At 44.7% G+C, this 15,469-nt stretch overlaps 1 protein-coding gene across 14 annotated transcripts in view; it reads left to right on the forward strand.

The window, feature by feature from the left end:
• The window catches only part of FHOD3 (formin homology 2 domain containing 3), a 435,723-nt gene that overhangs the window by 56,349 nt on the left and 363,905 nt on the right, over positions 1 to 15,469 (forward strand). For all 14 annotated transcript variants that reach the window (XM_081263639.1, XM_081263640.1, XM_081263647.1 and 11 more), the window contains exon 3: positions 9,711 to 9,775. In XM_081263639.1, coding sequence (XP_081119765.1) covers positions 9,711 to 9,775 — 65 coding nt within the window. The remainder of the gene's footprint in view (positions 1 to 9,710; positions 9,776 to 15,469) is intronic.

The raw sequence follows: 15,469 nt of genomic DNA on the forward strand, positions 1-15,469 counted from the left end.
TTATTCCCTGATTAAGATTTGGCCTTTTAAGGTATGAAAGTGGCACAGGGAGGTATTATTTTGGCCCTTGATTTCTTTGTGTAAATGATAGGAAAATCTCTGCTAATATTGTGCCCATCTGATGAATATGGATGGAAACTGTGGCATTTTTCATGTGGTGTGTTCTGAGTTTCTTTGCTGGAGGGCTTCGTTTCTTTGTTCTTGTCTACTATAATGCTCGTTTGTGCCAAGACTGAAAATTAACTTATCTGTTGTTTAGAGTTATCACTCAGGCTATCAAAGAAGAGGAGAAAAACCTTCAAAAGTGGAAGGACAAAGCAATTATTAGGCAAAAAAAAAAAAAAAAAAAAAAAAAGGGCAGCAAGGTCTGTCCATTGCTTTCCAAGGCCAGGGGAAATTAGCAAGGAAAACATGTTGTAGTGGAAACAGAAGCCTTGAAGCCTCTAGGTTATTCCTGACCCCGCTACTGTGTGACCTTGTGCAAGCCACTTTAAGCTTCTGATAGTTTACAAAATGGGGACATTTATAAAATTATACAAAAAGGACAGTATTTCTCAACTCCATTTCCCTCTCTGTGTGAGCAGGGTCTTCTGCAGGGTCTCTGGCACCCCTGTTGGGGGTTGCACAGTGGTTAGGGATATGGGCTTTGTGTTTAGTCTCATGGCTGGGTGACCATGGGGATACAACTGCGCCTCTCTGAACCTCAGTTTCCCTATAATATTACATGATACTGACTCCTTGAGTTGTTTTGAGGTAAAATGTGATGATGTACCTAAGACCTTAAGTTAGTTCCTGGCACTCAACCCACACATTCAAAAATCGTAGCCATTGGCACAAATATAGTAAAAATTTGGGAACAGATTTTACATTGAAATGGAGGTTGTGGAAGGAAGAAATGAAGAACTCCCCTTGCTTCTTCAGACAGTTAGCTTCAGCTGAGAGCAGGCCTGCAGCTGAGGAACTTGTGGAATCAGTGGTGAGGGGCACGAGGGGTCTGCTGCACTCACTCCCCGTGCACAGCACAGCTCAAAGTACAGACCACCCACACCTGCCCCATTGCGCTGGGGGAGAAGCTGGCCCTTCAGAGGACTGGGGACTGTTGGGGTGAGTTCAGTGCTAGAGTTAGGCCAGCTGCCCCTGAAGACTCTGGAAGAAACTGCTTAGAAATACTAATCTCTAGTTTCTGGGCTTCAGGAGGTTTGGAAAGGGGCCTGAGAATCTTGTTTTTTAAAAAAGCTGTCCCAGGTGGTCCAATGTTTGGTCAGGACCTATAGCAGTGGTTCTCAGTCTTGGAAAATATTGCAAACAACTGAGGAGCATTAAAAACTCCGCCTTCCACGCTCAGCCTCGGGCTCATAAAATTAGCACGGGGAGCGTGGGCCCAGGCTGTGGCAGTTTTAAAAGCCACCCCAGGTGAGTCCCACGTGCAGCCTCAGGTGAGAACCACTATATAAGGGAGTCAGCGTTCTCAAATGGGCTGCAGGATGCTGGAAGGAGTGGAGGTGCTTCTATGCTGACTGCGTAATGGGCTCAGAGCGGCTGGCCAGTACCTCGCCATGCTAGTCTGCAGGACAGGAGGAGGAAGACAGCTAGCTGGTAAGTGTGGGGGCCTGAGCTGGGTTACAGGATGTGGACTGGAGTCTGCAGAAGACAGCTTACCTGCATAATAGGAGCTTTCTCAGAACCAGTCTGATGAGCGGGGTGGGTAGAAAGGATTTGGAACAGGGGTTGGTCAGGTGAGGCCCACTGTAGGGACAAGAAGGGAGTGACCTAAACCTGGTGGCTGAGAATTGTGAGCCTGGATGAGTCAGGGGAGGTGATGGACGCTGTGATTTAGGAGGCTTGGTACCAGCTTGTGTGAAGAGGACAAATGGGCCCATGACATTAAGTGGAGTGTGTGTGGAAAGGGGGAAGTGGTGGAGTTCTTGCTGGCAGTTTGGGGAGGGGGGTGTATTTATACACTTAACTTGAGATTGTGATAAGCCAGATTAAGTTGAGCTGGTCCGTGAGAGCTTGGCCTGGGACACAGGTGAGAGGGATTAAGGACCAGAGAAGCTGGGAGAGATGCCTTGGAGGGAGGGTGCTGCACACTTCGAAAGCCTCATCCCTGGGGGACAGGCAACAGAGTGAGGTGAGTAGGATCTGCTGGTAGGGACCAAGGGGTTAGCTGTTGGTCATCCAAATATTGCCACTTGACTAAGTATTATATCAGCAAAAAGTTGAGTTTAGCTGCACGTAACCAACAACCCAGACAGGTGCTCACCCTGTGTAGAGTAGGGATAGAACCCAGGGTGCTTAAACACTGAGCCACCCGTGTCCCCAGCCCTTTCTGAGATGGGGCCTTGCTGAGTTGCTTAGGACCTCACTTAGTTGCTGAGGCTGGCCTCAAACTTGAAATCCTCCCGAGTCTTGGGGATTATAGGCATGGGCCACGGGGCCTGGCTATCATTTGTATTTTTTCCATGGGAAAAGAAAGGATATTAATATGAAAAGATAGTCTTCAGACTGGAAGAAAGCATTCATAAAGCATATATTAAAGGATGAAGTCTTAAAAACTCCATAACAAACCAAATCACCCAATTACAAATAAGACTTAAATAGAATAAGGCTGCACGTGGGACTCACCTGGGGTGGTTTTTACAGCTGCCACTGCCTGGGCCCACGATCCCCGTGCTAATTTTATGAGCCCGAGGCTGAGTGTGGAAGGCGGAGTTTTTAATGCTCCTCAGTTGTTTGCAATATTCTCTAAGACTGAGAACCATTGCTATAGGTCCTGACCAAAGACCGGACCACCTGGGACAGCTTTTTTTTTAAAGAAACAAGATTCCTCACCAAGAAAACATTAGGGTGGTATATGGACAGATGCTCAATATCATGTAGTTAAAACCAATCCCGTTACATTCATCTTAGAATGGCTGAAACCCCAAACACTGACGCCATCAAATGCTAGTGAGCACATGGAACAGGATATTTCCTCACTGCTGGTGCGAATGTTACTTTAAAAGTCTGTTTCTTGCACTGTAACAGTGGGTGGCCAAGCTCCCAGTTAGTTATGCAAATGAACTGAAGATTTGCATCACTACAAAAACCTGTGCATGAATGTTTATAGCCCTTTTCCTCAATTGCCCAAACCTGGAAGCAATCAAGATGTAGGTGAGCAAACTGCAGTACATACATACAATGTTACTCAGTTATTTAAAAAGGGCTATCAAGATGGAAAATTCGGAGGAAAAATATTCATATTGTGAAGTCTGTGAAAACTGTACTGATTACAAACCTGGCCTTCTGTAAAAGGCAAAACTATGGCCTCAGTAAAGGGCTTCGGTAGTTGCCAGAGATGGGGATATGGGGGCTGGGTATTGGGGTGAGTAGATGGAGCACAGGGGCATTAGGGTGACAGGATTATACTGTCGTTAGTGTTGGCTACAAGACATATTTGTGAAAAATCTTAGAACTGGTCAATACAAACTGAATCCTGAAGCAAACTATGGACTGAATAATTGGTACACCTGTCTAACATCTTGCATAGTTATATTTGTTAACAGGCAAGGTGGTGTAGGGTGTGGCCACAAGAGTATCTTGGAACACTCTATTCCCTGCAATTTTTCTATAAACATCCACTGTAAGAAAATGGTGGATAACTAGGCTATTTCAAGGACGATGTTGATTCCATGGTGTTCCTAGAACTCCAGCTCATCTATCTTTGCCATCCTATGGGTCTGGCTTTAGTTTTTCATGCTTTATCATAATTATAATATGGCTCCTCCCATTCCATTATATGAAGGCCTAATGCCCCTGTGCTCCATCTACTTGCCCCAATACCCACTATATGAAGGCCTGTATTGGCTAGGGCACAGACTTCTCAAGTCAAATCTTAAAATATGACAGCTAAAATAAGTTTAGGGCTGGGGATGTAGCTTAGTGGTCAAGTGCTTGCCTAGCATGGGTAAGGCCCTAGGTTTGATCCTCAGCATCACATGAAAAATAAGATTAAATTCTTTGTGTGTGTGTGTGTGTGTGTGCGTGAGTGCCCAAATCTAGTACCCATTCTTGGAATTGGTAAACCAGTTATGGCATCAATAAAACGAAGATCTTATTTCTGGGTTTGAGGTGGCTGCTTTAATTCTTACCATATCATCCTCATCTCAGCCCCTTGAGGGCAAAGAACAAAGGGAGTGTATCCACGTTCCTGTTGACATGACTTCTCACATGCTGTTGGCCAAACTTGAGTTCATGGTCATACCATGAATTGTGGACTTGTGTCCAGCTAACCTTCTCCATTACTCTGGATATTGGGTGACAGTCGTCCCTGCCTAAGAGGGAAAGGGTGAAGAGATCCCTTGCCTATCCTTGAGGCTGTGTGTACCCTGCACACATTCTTTTTCTAGAATGACTTGAGATAATCCTCTGAGGATAGCATCCTAGCGTCTAAATATTGGTGCTCACTGGGTTTGCTCCCCCTGTTTAAAGAACTTTCCAGAAGCTCCATCAGCAATTTCCACCAATAACTTGCTGAGAACCTTGCTGTATGGAGGATGTACATTGTCACCCCAGACAATGTTTTTAAAATACTTTTTAGCTGTCGATAGACGCAATACCTTTATCTTACTTTTTACGTGGTGCTAAGGCTCAAACCCAGTGCCTCAACACATGCAGGCAAGTGCTTTACCACTGAGCCACAACCCCAGCCCCCAATAATGGTCTTTTTATAAGACAGGGAATATGGGTACAGGATAGGTAACCAGCAGTGCCTGCTCTGCAAGGAGAGAGGTGTTCTCAAAGAGTGAGCAGTTAAGTACACTAGACCACAAGGTCGGGCTTCGAGAGGAACCAGGCATGTCGAGGAGACTTAAGATGCCCTTGGGAAGGGGGAATCCAAAGCATAGGGGAGCTGAGGATGGTGGGGGATCAGTGGGATTGCCTGGAAGCTGTGGATGTGTCAAACAAGGGCTTCTCTGCTTTTGGGGGAGAGGCAGGTGTAGAAGGTAAGGAAAGAGGGTCTGGATATGGGGGGATTTAAAGCATGCACAGAAATGAACAAAATGGGTCTTAGCTCTTACATTTAAGTATCAAATTCCTAAGAAAGTCTCCATAGCCTTGGGTTAGGCAATCGTCAGACTTGACACCAAGATCACAAGGGACAAAAGAAAATGCAAATTGGACTTAATCAAAATGATTTTTTTACCTCAAAAGAAGTCATTGACATTCTGAAGCTGAAATTTTCACTTTAAGTCATATCTGATAAGGGACTTGCATCTAGAATAGAATTTTTGCAATTTAATAATAAACCAATTAAAGCAACAAAGGATTTCAATGACATTTCTCCAAGTAAAAATACAAGTGGCCAACAAGCAAAGATGCTTGATATTGCAAGTCCTTAGGGAAAGATGGATCAAAACCATGAGATGTCACTTCACACCTGCTACCATCAAAATGACAGTAATGTATTGACACTGGACCCCTTATGCATTACTGGTGGGAACATAGCACAGCTGCTTTGGAAGAATCGGTGTGACAGTTTCTTAAAATCTTAAACTACATAGCCCTACAATTTTATCTCTAGACATAGGCAAATGTTTTATCTCTTTGGTCTGGATAAAATTTGTTTTCTTGGTACTAGGGATTACACCAGTGGCACGTACTTAACCATAGAGCCACATCCTTGGACCCTCTTTAGTATTAGAGGGCCTTGCTGAGTTGCTTAGGCCTTGCTAAACTGCTGAGGCCGACTTTGAACTTGACATCCTCTGCCTCGGGGATTGCAAGTGTGTGCCACAGTGCCTGGTTTACCTAGGTAAGAATTTGTACTATTAGTTATATTAACTCAAAGTGGAAACAACTCATCCCTCAACAGATTTATCAAGAACATTGTCTTGATAAGAGACAAATCCTTGATAAGGATTTAACAAGAACATTGTGTAGCACCTACCGCATGCCAGCAAGCCAAGTGCCACATGCATATCCAATAGAATATTATTTGACAATAAGAAGTGAAGTATGAATACATGTCATGGGATGGATGAGGCTTGAAAACAGACCAAGCAGAAAAAACCGGACACACAATGATGCTGTGTAATTTGTATGAAACGTCCAGAAAAGGCAAGTGTATAGAGACGAGGTAAACTAATGTCTGGCTGGGGCTGGGTGTGGCACTAGGCAATGATGGCAGATGGGCATGAAGTTTTTTTGGGCAGTGAAGAAAAAGATTTTTGCTGATTACTGATACATTAATAGTTGTACAGCCATCAATTTTATGGTCCCTAATTATACCTCATTAAAGGCTACAAAGATGTCAAGGAATGCTCATGGGTGAGACTCTGGCTGAGCTTGTGACAGATGGGGCTGGGTATGGTAAGAAGTTCCAGATTTTGGGATGAGAAATTACGGTGGAGGAGAGAATAGTGAAAAGACGGTGGAACTGGCCTCTAAGAAGGCACGTAGGAATCAGCTTTGGTTCCCTCTGGACACATGCCGGGGCTTCATGCTTAGGTCACAGGATGTATACTTCAGGGCACTTCCCAATGAATCCTGTGTATCCTGGGACTCTTTGCTCCCTGCAATTAGAGCAGGTAGCTCCTTCCTTGGAGACCCGTCGCCCAATGCTACACAGAAGGGACAAGCTTCAGTAGGGTCCCTTGAAAAACCTCATGTTAAATCCCTGGAATTTTAATTGAGCAGGAAAGAAGCAATAACAGGTCATTGTTGTGGATTCTTGAATGGGTGATTAAAAAAAAGAGAAGGGAAAGATGGGGGAGGTGGAAGAAACGAGAAAAGGCAGACTTACATGAAGAAGTAGATAGCCAAACAGGACAGGAATGGAACAAGGGAGGTGAAGGTGGCTGGGAAACTGCCACCCTGTACCCTTATCAAGAACATAGTTTAGCACCTACCGAACGCCAGGCGTTTTCCTAGCACACTGCTTGCATGAACCAATCTAGTTCTCTCACCCTGCAGAGAAACTAGGGATTATTATCCCATTTTACAGACGTGGCTTAAGTAACTTTCAAAGATAACACAGCTGGCTTGAGTCTGGTGTTTTCTTAACCCCCAAGTCCTCCAGTCTAATGGGAGAGACTGGATTATTCTTGGAGGTCAGTATAATGGCAGCTGGCTCTTAGACATTGAGCTTCTGAGTAAATTAATCTCAGTATGTCCTTTTACTAGCGGATGATTGGTTGAAATCCCCCTTCATCTCTTTATCCCTAGGCAGGGGTGTTGACTGAGTCTTCCAGCTCTGGAAGAAATTTCTATGGACAACTGCTAAGGGACCCTGGTCTTGCAGGATAGTTAACCATGAAATTCTACCCTTAAAAGATTGGTTTCTTATGAGATTGGAGGAATATTTGGAGTCATTAATACCATTGTTAGTACCAAAATGATCAAGCCTTTGACTCTACATTGCTCAATATAAACCATTGCTCTTATCACAAGGTCTTTGGTTTTCCTGCAAAAATCCCTCCTTGAGAGGGTTGGAATGGAAACACAGGCTTCTGGGAGCCTTAAATGGTTAAATCAGCCTTTTGCTCCCCCAAGGCCATAGGCATAAGAGAAATTCATGTTTTCCGAGAATCCAGGAAGTGATGGGAAATTTAGTGGTAGTGCCATCACATCCCTTGTGCACAGGCCTTGACAGGCATTCTCCTTGAGTTGCACATCTATTTTAGATAATTCCATTGTCACTGGGTTGGTGTTGGCCTTGGGTGTGGCCTCAGGTTGAGGATGGCCGCTGGTTCGGAAGAGCAGCTAGACTTGAGCTAGAGCCATTTCCCTGCATTGGCCACGCTGATAAGCTCTGAGGATTCCAGTCCCGTTAGGTCACACTGAGCTGCCTTCAGGGTTCTGGTACTCCGTATATTCTCCCCCCCCCCCACCACTGCTACTGAAGGGTGACTGGGAAGATGTGGTAGTTATAAAAGGGTTCTGGCACACCCATCTCTGGGAGATAAGGGTCATTGAAGTGCTTTCCCTAGTGTCCAGTGACAGCTTCTCCAATTTTATTTCTGCAACGTGGAAGCTCCAGGAAGGCGGGTACCAAAGTTTGTATTGGGGGGTCCCTGGAGAAATACCAATAAGCTGTCTATCCATATATCCCAAGAAATTTTAGGGAATGGGCTTATGTAATTGTGGGGCCTGACCTGTGGGTAGGCCAGAAAGCTTGCAGGTAAGAACTGCCGTTGCTGTCTGAACCCTCTTGTGAATCCTCCAGAACTTGGCGGTATTCAGAGATGTTATCTTTGGCCAATTCATGATCTATCAAAGATCACATGATGCTTGCTATTGAATTACAACTGCTGATGTGGGTTACAGAAATACCTTGGGATTGGAAGCCATCAGGGCTTTATTCTTGGCTAGGTAAGACAAACACACCTGCTGGGCCTGCCCCACCTCAGAACATCATCTTGGCAGTCAAACAAAAAGAAGTCCAATAATTCAGTTCAAAACACCTAATGGAATTTTTTTCATAGGATAACAAGAGTTGGAAGAAAGTCGGTCAGAATTTTTTTTTTGAGGAATAAAATTTTGCAGAAATCTGTTCATAGAAATCTCCAACTGGACTTCTATAGATGGGCCAGGTGTTGAGTATTTGTAAGCTTTTTAAAACTAATGCCCAGCATGGAGGGAGGTGTAAACTAAACACGAAAACGGACAGGGTTTACTGCAACTCGAAGGCAGCCCGAGATTCTCCACCCCTTGAGCAGTTGTCGGGCTGGAGGCTAGCGTGTTTCTAGGACTATAAAACTGGTTTTTCTAAAGAATCGGCCTGTTTTAATTATCTGATCTCCAGAGTGAAAATAACCAATGCATTCACTACTGTGGATAATTCATAACTATATTAACAGTGTGCCTCGGCGAGTTCTAGGTCCTCTTCTCACAGCCACAGCACCAGGAAGTAGGAAGCCATGCCCAGGCTTTCCCCATGGGGAGAGATGAGGCTGGGACAGAATTCAGCCACTAAGTGCTGCTGACACTATCACAATGTGGCCCTGTTTAACCTCTGCCTCTTGCCCATGTGTCTAGGCTCAGGATCCCTGTTCAACCCCAGGGAGCAAGGACTCGGGTTCTCTTTTTCCATATCCTACCTGCTGCTCTGTACTTCATAAGGCCAGGCACTATGGAGGGTAGGCCCTGGTAGGAGTGGAATTGGGGAGGACCCTTCTCACTGAGAACCAGAGAGACAGAAACTGGTGCGAGTGGGGGTGGTGTCAGTTGGCCTAGCTGATCATGAATGGCCTGTAAGTGCTCTTCAGTGGATTCTCGTCCTGTAAGGGGACAGAAAAAAGCCAACTGAATTTATAACTGGCAGAACAGCTTTGATTGCCCTGTGATTTGTTTCCTTTTCCTGTAACTATATAAAAAACATAGCTATGGGAATGATCAGACAGACTATTACATTCCAGGAATTTCACTTCACAGGCCTAGATCTTAAAAAATTTCCCAGCATGGTCAAACATGGCTATGTGCAAACTCTGTGGATGGAACGAGATGACAGGACTTGACAACAAAACACGTGTGCCAATCCAACAAAGTTGGTCTGTTTTGCTTCGTTGAAGCCCTGTAATGTTGCATTATTTCAGGGTAGAATCTGGTTCAGTTTGGGACCCTGCTTATTGGAAATCTTTCAGGTGGCTGTATCAGAACCTTCAAGCTCATCAACAGCACTGGGTAAATTTGTTGACTCTCACCCTATGTTTTGTCACTGTTTCCCTTAGGAGGGGCAAGAAACACAGCATCATCTTGAGGACGCAGCTGTCTGTGAGGGTCCATGCCTGCATCGGTGAGTGACATCTACAGCCGGGCATGTTTGCTGTTCATACTCGGAGATCAAACATGGGCTGAGAAACATCACTGTTACTGAGTCATGTCATATGCTTAGTCCACACCTATTGTGGGCTCTTGTAGTTTTAGTGGAGCATTTTGAGCAATGATTTCGAGTCCTGTTTCATCTTGGCTGCTTTTGCTCTTCAGATGTGACTGGAGCTTGAATTTCAGATTTCTAGTGAGGTTCTTGCAGTGCTGGGACAGAAGAGGTTCTTCCTGGGCTCTTACAGTGTGAGCCTCTAGTCCTTTGATGTGATCCTTCAGGTGCTTCTTGGTGGATCTGGGAAGCCCACTTGTGGGGAAGCAGATCTGATGTTCTAGGCTTGGCCAGATGATTGGAAAAGAAATCTTGGGTCAGTGAAGACACGTGGATATAGAGCAAAATGGTATTACTTGGATGAATATACTTGAGGTTCAGAATGGCTTGCCCGAGGTCAATTGGACACTGCATGGGCCATTCCTGCAGCCACTGGTTTTGCTGAAACCTTGGTTTCCCCACCTGGAGACACTGATTCAATGGTGGAAATCAGATTTTTTGCTTAAAATGGACAACCTCATGTAAATGGTCTATAACATTGTGGCCCGTTTCCTCCTGGCATTGGGTCAAGTTGCAGCAAGAACATAATCTAAGAAAAGGAACTAAAATTCACTTTGTGTGGAAGTACTTTATATCTGTAATTTTGCTTTTAAAATATGCAGTGGGCTTCATTCAGGTCTCTAATTAGAAAATAATTTTTGTTGAGTCCCAGTCTGCACCTGGAATGTGGTTTCATGGGTGGTTTTTCCTTTGTGCTTTCTTGGAGAGCAGGGATGGATGGGGGAGCTAGAGATGGAGAGGAATCTGTCATTTTATTTCACTTGCAGTGAAGTGGTGAGGTTGCAAGTAAGAATGAGGCTCTGACTCTGTAATCAAGAGTGACTATGCAGGTGACTTCAGATGGGAAGGTCAGGATGTTGGGAGGATCTAAATGTTTTGGGAAATAACTCTAGGATCTGCATGCAACCTTGGCTGTTCTACTTTATAACTGCTGGTAGCACTGAGTGACTGTAAAACATACATGGGCCTTGAATTTTATCTAATCACTTGCTTTTTAATTACCTGTCCATAATTTCTGTTATATGTATCAATCATTTCTCCCTAAAGAAAATGCTTGTAACTCATCACTTTGGATAAACTTTCCCCTACTCAAAATTTCAATCTAGGATAAAGCCAGGCACATCATATATGCTGAGCACAACTAAAGGTCAACAATTACACATAGCTGACAGCCTCTAGACACTTGGGACATAAGTATACACTGGCATTTCCTAGGGATAGGAAAATGGACTGTACAAAAAAGGGTTCAATCAAACTCTGAACAGACTTTCTAAAAACACTCTTCTTTTGTAGTATATATGTAAATTATATCAAGTACAGGAGTTTCTCCAACTTCCATGTTGTTGACTCTCTGCATTAACTTCTGTATTCTGGGTCCTGTGTGATGGATGAAAAACGGCCATCCTATCCCATGGCATGCTCAGCACAGTAGCCAGCTGAGCCAACCCTTGACTGGGACACTCCTGCCTTCCTGCTGCAGGGGCTCAGCTGGTTGCTGAGAGTGTGTGCACTTAAACCTCCTTATGTCAATTGTACCCACCATTGGAATTACATAACTTAATGATCCTTAAGTATTTTATAAATGGAAGATATGAATATACGAGTTACTGCTTTGAAAATTCCTTGGATATTCTGTGGGAAATAGGTCATTACAAAAGCATTTGTCAATATAAGTGGGTTATAACAATTCTGAGAGGTGGAGAATGTGAGAAACCTACAACTCTTTTCTGGGTGCTGGGGATTGAACTTGGGACACTCAAGCACCGAGCCACATTCCCCAGCTCCACTTGGTACTTTGTTTGGAGACAGAGCCTCACTGAATTGCTTAGCACCTTGCTTTTGCTGATGCTGCCTTTGAATTCACAATCTTCCTGCCTCAGCCTCCCAAGCTGCTGGGATTACAGGCTTGTGCCACTGTACCTGGCTCGAAGATTCTATTGTCAACTGTCTTTGGTTCTTGCTTGAACTGGAGGTGGGGTGGGAAACAGATGGGAAGTTGTAGACCATGTTTTTAGCATGGTTCATGAAAGAAGATCCTCGTGGAAGTCCAGTGAGTAGCTTCTCAAAGAACCAGTTTGGCCTCTTCATAGGTAAATTGTGGCATGTGGTCCCTGTAGGTACAAGTTTTCAAAGTGTATGCATTATTTTTTAAAGCATTTTCTGCTTTAATCAGCTTTTACCATTAGTTACCTCAGGCCTCAGTATGCCAGATGAGAGGGTTTGAATGTAAAATGAACACTAACACCCAAGAAAGCAGTTTTTTTCTTAGCATTAAAACACTTATTTCATTTTCTGTTGGCAATATCTGGATTTATTATAGCACTCAACAATATCTTTGGCTATGTATAGAAAATGGAATGTATGCGTCATGTTTATGAAGCACCTCCTCCATTGTGACATTCTCTACCTTTCCAAGGGGCAACATCAGACAGGATTTCTTTGAGGTTTTGTTTGGCTTCTTAATACCAATCTCCAGTTGAAATTACAAAGGAAATGGCAATGGGTGGGGTGGGGAGGGACCCATTGGCTGAGTCCTCCTTTCCTCTACAGATTATATCCCTTCTAAACCCTGAGATGAATTACTCTAGACACTGGACATAGCAGCTGCTGCTGTTAGACTAACATCACATCCAATACCCCAAAGACCCTCCTTTTCTAGAAGGATCCAGTGTCACGACACAACTAAACCAGCCAGGGTCACTCCAAGTAAACTTGGACTAAATAAAAAGACAGAAAGCAACTTTTATTTGGGTTCAGTGAACACTCCTCAGCCACAGCTCCCACAAGGGGGGCAAGGCAGGCAAGAAAGCACCCCTTAAACCCAGGTTTTATTGGTGAGAAGCCATTCAAATTCGGCAAAGGGTTAGGTTTTGGGGGGTTGAGTCTCGCTTTGTGATGTCTTGCTGTCGGCAGATTGACATGGTGGAAGATCATACCTGCCTCATGTGCTGTAATCAAAGGCAGAGCACATAAGGGACACATACGTGCACAGCCCCGACACGGCGGCAGCATCAGTCCAGTCAACTCTGCCGTGAGCTCAAAATGCTCATAACTCTCAGATCCCGTGGCTGGCTTGCCACAACCCAGGATCAGCTTTTGTCTTATGGGTCTAAAATACTACTAAATGAATGTCTCCAAGTCCTGTCTTCCTCATCCTACCTTCTCTTCCCCTTCATTCCTGCTTTTATTAAGTATAGGAATGATCAGAATCCAGGATGGTGTTGACAAACTGGAGGTGACATGTCTTTGGCGTTCTCCATTAACTCTGGAGCCCCATGGGATGAGAGTGGAGCTTCATACTTAGCAACCAGCAAGCCTCACTAAAAATGAAGGCTACAGGTGTTCTGCTTGGATAGTCACAGCCAGCATCTGAGACGGGTCTCTTCCATAGTGCTGCAATTCTGATGGATTTGTCAGGAGATTACAATGAGATTATGGTATAGGCCTTGATCCTTCATGCTCCTCTAATTTTTCTTTGTACATTTTTAGCATGAGCACTTGATGTAACACTGCAGCAAAGAACACATAACTTGCCTTTTGTATTTGGTGCTAGGGATTAAACCCAGGGCCTTGTGCATGCAAGACGAGCAATCTACCAACTGAACTATATCAACTTGCCTTCTTAATACAGCTTCAGTTCCTCTAAGAAAAGTATGGATAGCCCTATCGTGGGCATTGAACTTATGCCTAGCAGATTTTTTTTACTTAGACATGAGAAATCTGCACTTCATGAGGTTGATAGGGATCAAAAAGTTCATTTTTCTCGGGGATCCTATTTAGATACCAGAAAACATTCTGATGGCTAGGTCTTTTCATGCAGAGAGAAGGAGCTCAAGAATTGTGGGTGAAAGAATAGAATCAAGGATATAAAACATGAAATTGTGTAGGATCTAAAATTTGTTTTCTGCTGGTAGACAATTTTGCATTTCTGTTTGGCTCAAAATCTCTTGTGCTTCACTTCTCTGAAGTCTTTCTATTAAGGAAGTAAATCCTGTCAATTGATTCTGAGACCCAGAAAGCCTATGCTTATGCCTACCAAAAGAGTAAAAGGGTAGAATTGGCTGAAGATTCCAAAGTGTCACTTATATTTGAAGCTGAAAAAGATCAGCTTGGCACGCGGTCTTCGGAGGCATTTCTCCACAGCCTAGGTGACAGGTCTGCCCATGGAGATGGGGTGTGAAGAAGCTGGCAAGGTGGCTGCGAAGTACCTAATCTCTGCATGAGATTAGCTTCCTTGCTCAAAGGATCAAGTTACAGAGACAAAGATGATTTTAAAGGAAGAAAATGTGAGAAAAGACTGCTTTGTCCATTGATGCAGTAAAGCAGTCGATTTCCAGCAATGGAAACATAGAGCGAACAAGGCATCGATACATAATTTGCAAAGCATTTTCTTGTAAGCCAAGTCACACAGCTGTCTATGCTCTGCATTTTAGTGTGGCTACAACAAAGCGGTGAATTGCAAATAGTGGAGCATTTCTTCAAAAGCAGCCTTCTAGTGTGAATGAGGGGGTTCATTTCACATGCCAGCCAATTTTGGGAAGTGGCCGCCTGGGGCACTGTGTGGAGGATCCTGAAGCCTTAATGGGAAAGGAGCCTGTGATGGCATCGGCTTGTATTGGTGAAGGTGGCCTGTGTTTTTGTAGGGTGGAGCCAGGTGAGGTACGAGTCATGTCTATCTGAACCTCGAAGTTACTTGAGTGTGGGTAGTAGAGCTGTGACCATGGCTCCCACCACTCTCCCTGCTCTGCTCTTGCATCCCTTTCTCGGGCTTGGCCTTTCTTAAGCTTATAGCTCTGTGTGGTTCACCCATCCTTTGCCTCTTCCTGTGCTTTCTGACCAGGCTGGGTACCACTCTCCTTACCTCTGAACATCTTTCCCTCTGCTCAGATAAGTTTAAGCTGTCTTCTCACAGGTGGCAAAGTCCTCCTGGCCCTCACAGGGAGGCACTCTGCTAGCTTCCTTTTTTGGCACCACTCTGGAGAGGGCTTCAGGGGGTCGCTGAGCCATGGAGAATTATCTAGATCTCGGTGCAGTTTTTCCTGCTTCTTGGCTAGGTGTCTGTTTGAAGTCTGTTAGAACTAGGTTTTCTCTGGGAAACAGCAAATTACCTTTGGCCCTTTGTGGGCCTGGCAGCACCTTTGGTGATTCTATGCTGGGTAACAAAGACAAGGTGCTACCGAGCACAGTGGCTGCCTTGGTAGCACTGTACAGTGACGTGTGATCTTGGGTGCTGTGGGGCCCACGAAGGTGCTGCTGGCCCTCTGCTGTCCACCCAGAAACTCGCCCCCATGTCCACTGCATGACTTAGAACTGGAGTCAAGATGACTATTCCCTGGTTGAGACCCCCTGACCCAGAGCCATTGTACCCTCTTGTCCCCACCCCCAAATTGGGCTTTCTGTATATTCAGACTTTGGATGCGGACTTCTTGCTGATCCCATTTTGCTTTCCAGCTACTTCTGCTCCTCTGCCATCAATATCACTGCAACCTTAGGAGCTGCCTTCACGCCTTGTCCCTAGACTTTGTGGTGACCAGGCTCACCAGCTGTGCACAT

The sequence above is a fragment of the Spermophilus citellus genome, assembly GCF_964194105.1.
Source record: "Spermophilus citellus genome assembly, chromosome: 12".
In the NCBI taxonomy this organism is placed as follows: domain Eukaryota; kingdom Metazoa; phylum Chordata; class Mammalia; order Rodentia; family Sciuridae; genus Spermophilus; species Spermophilus citellus.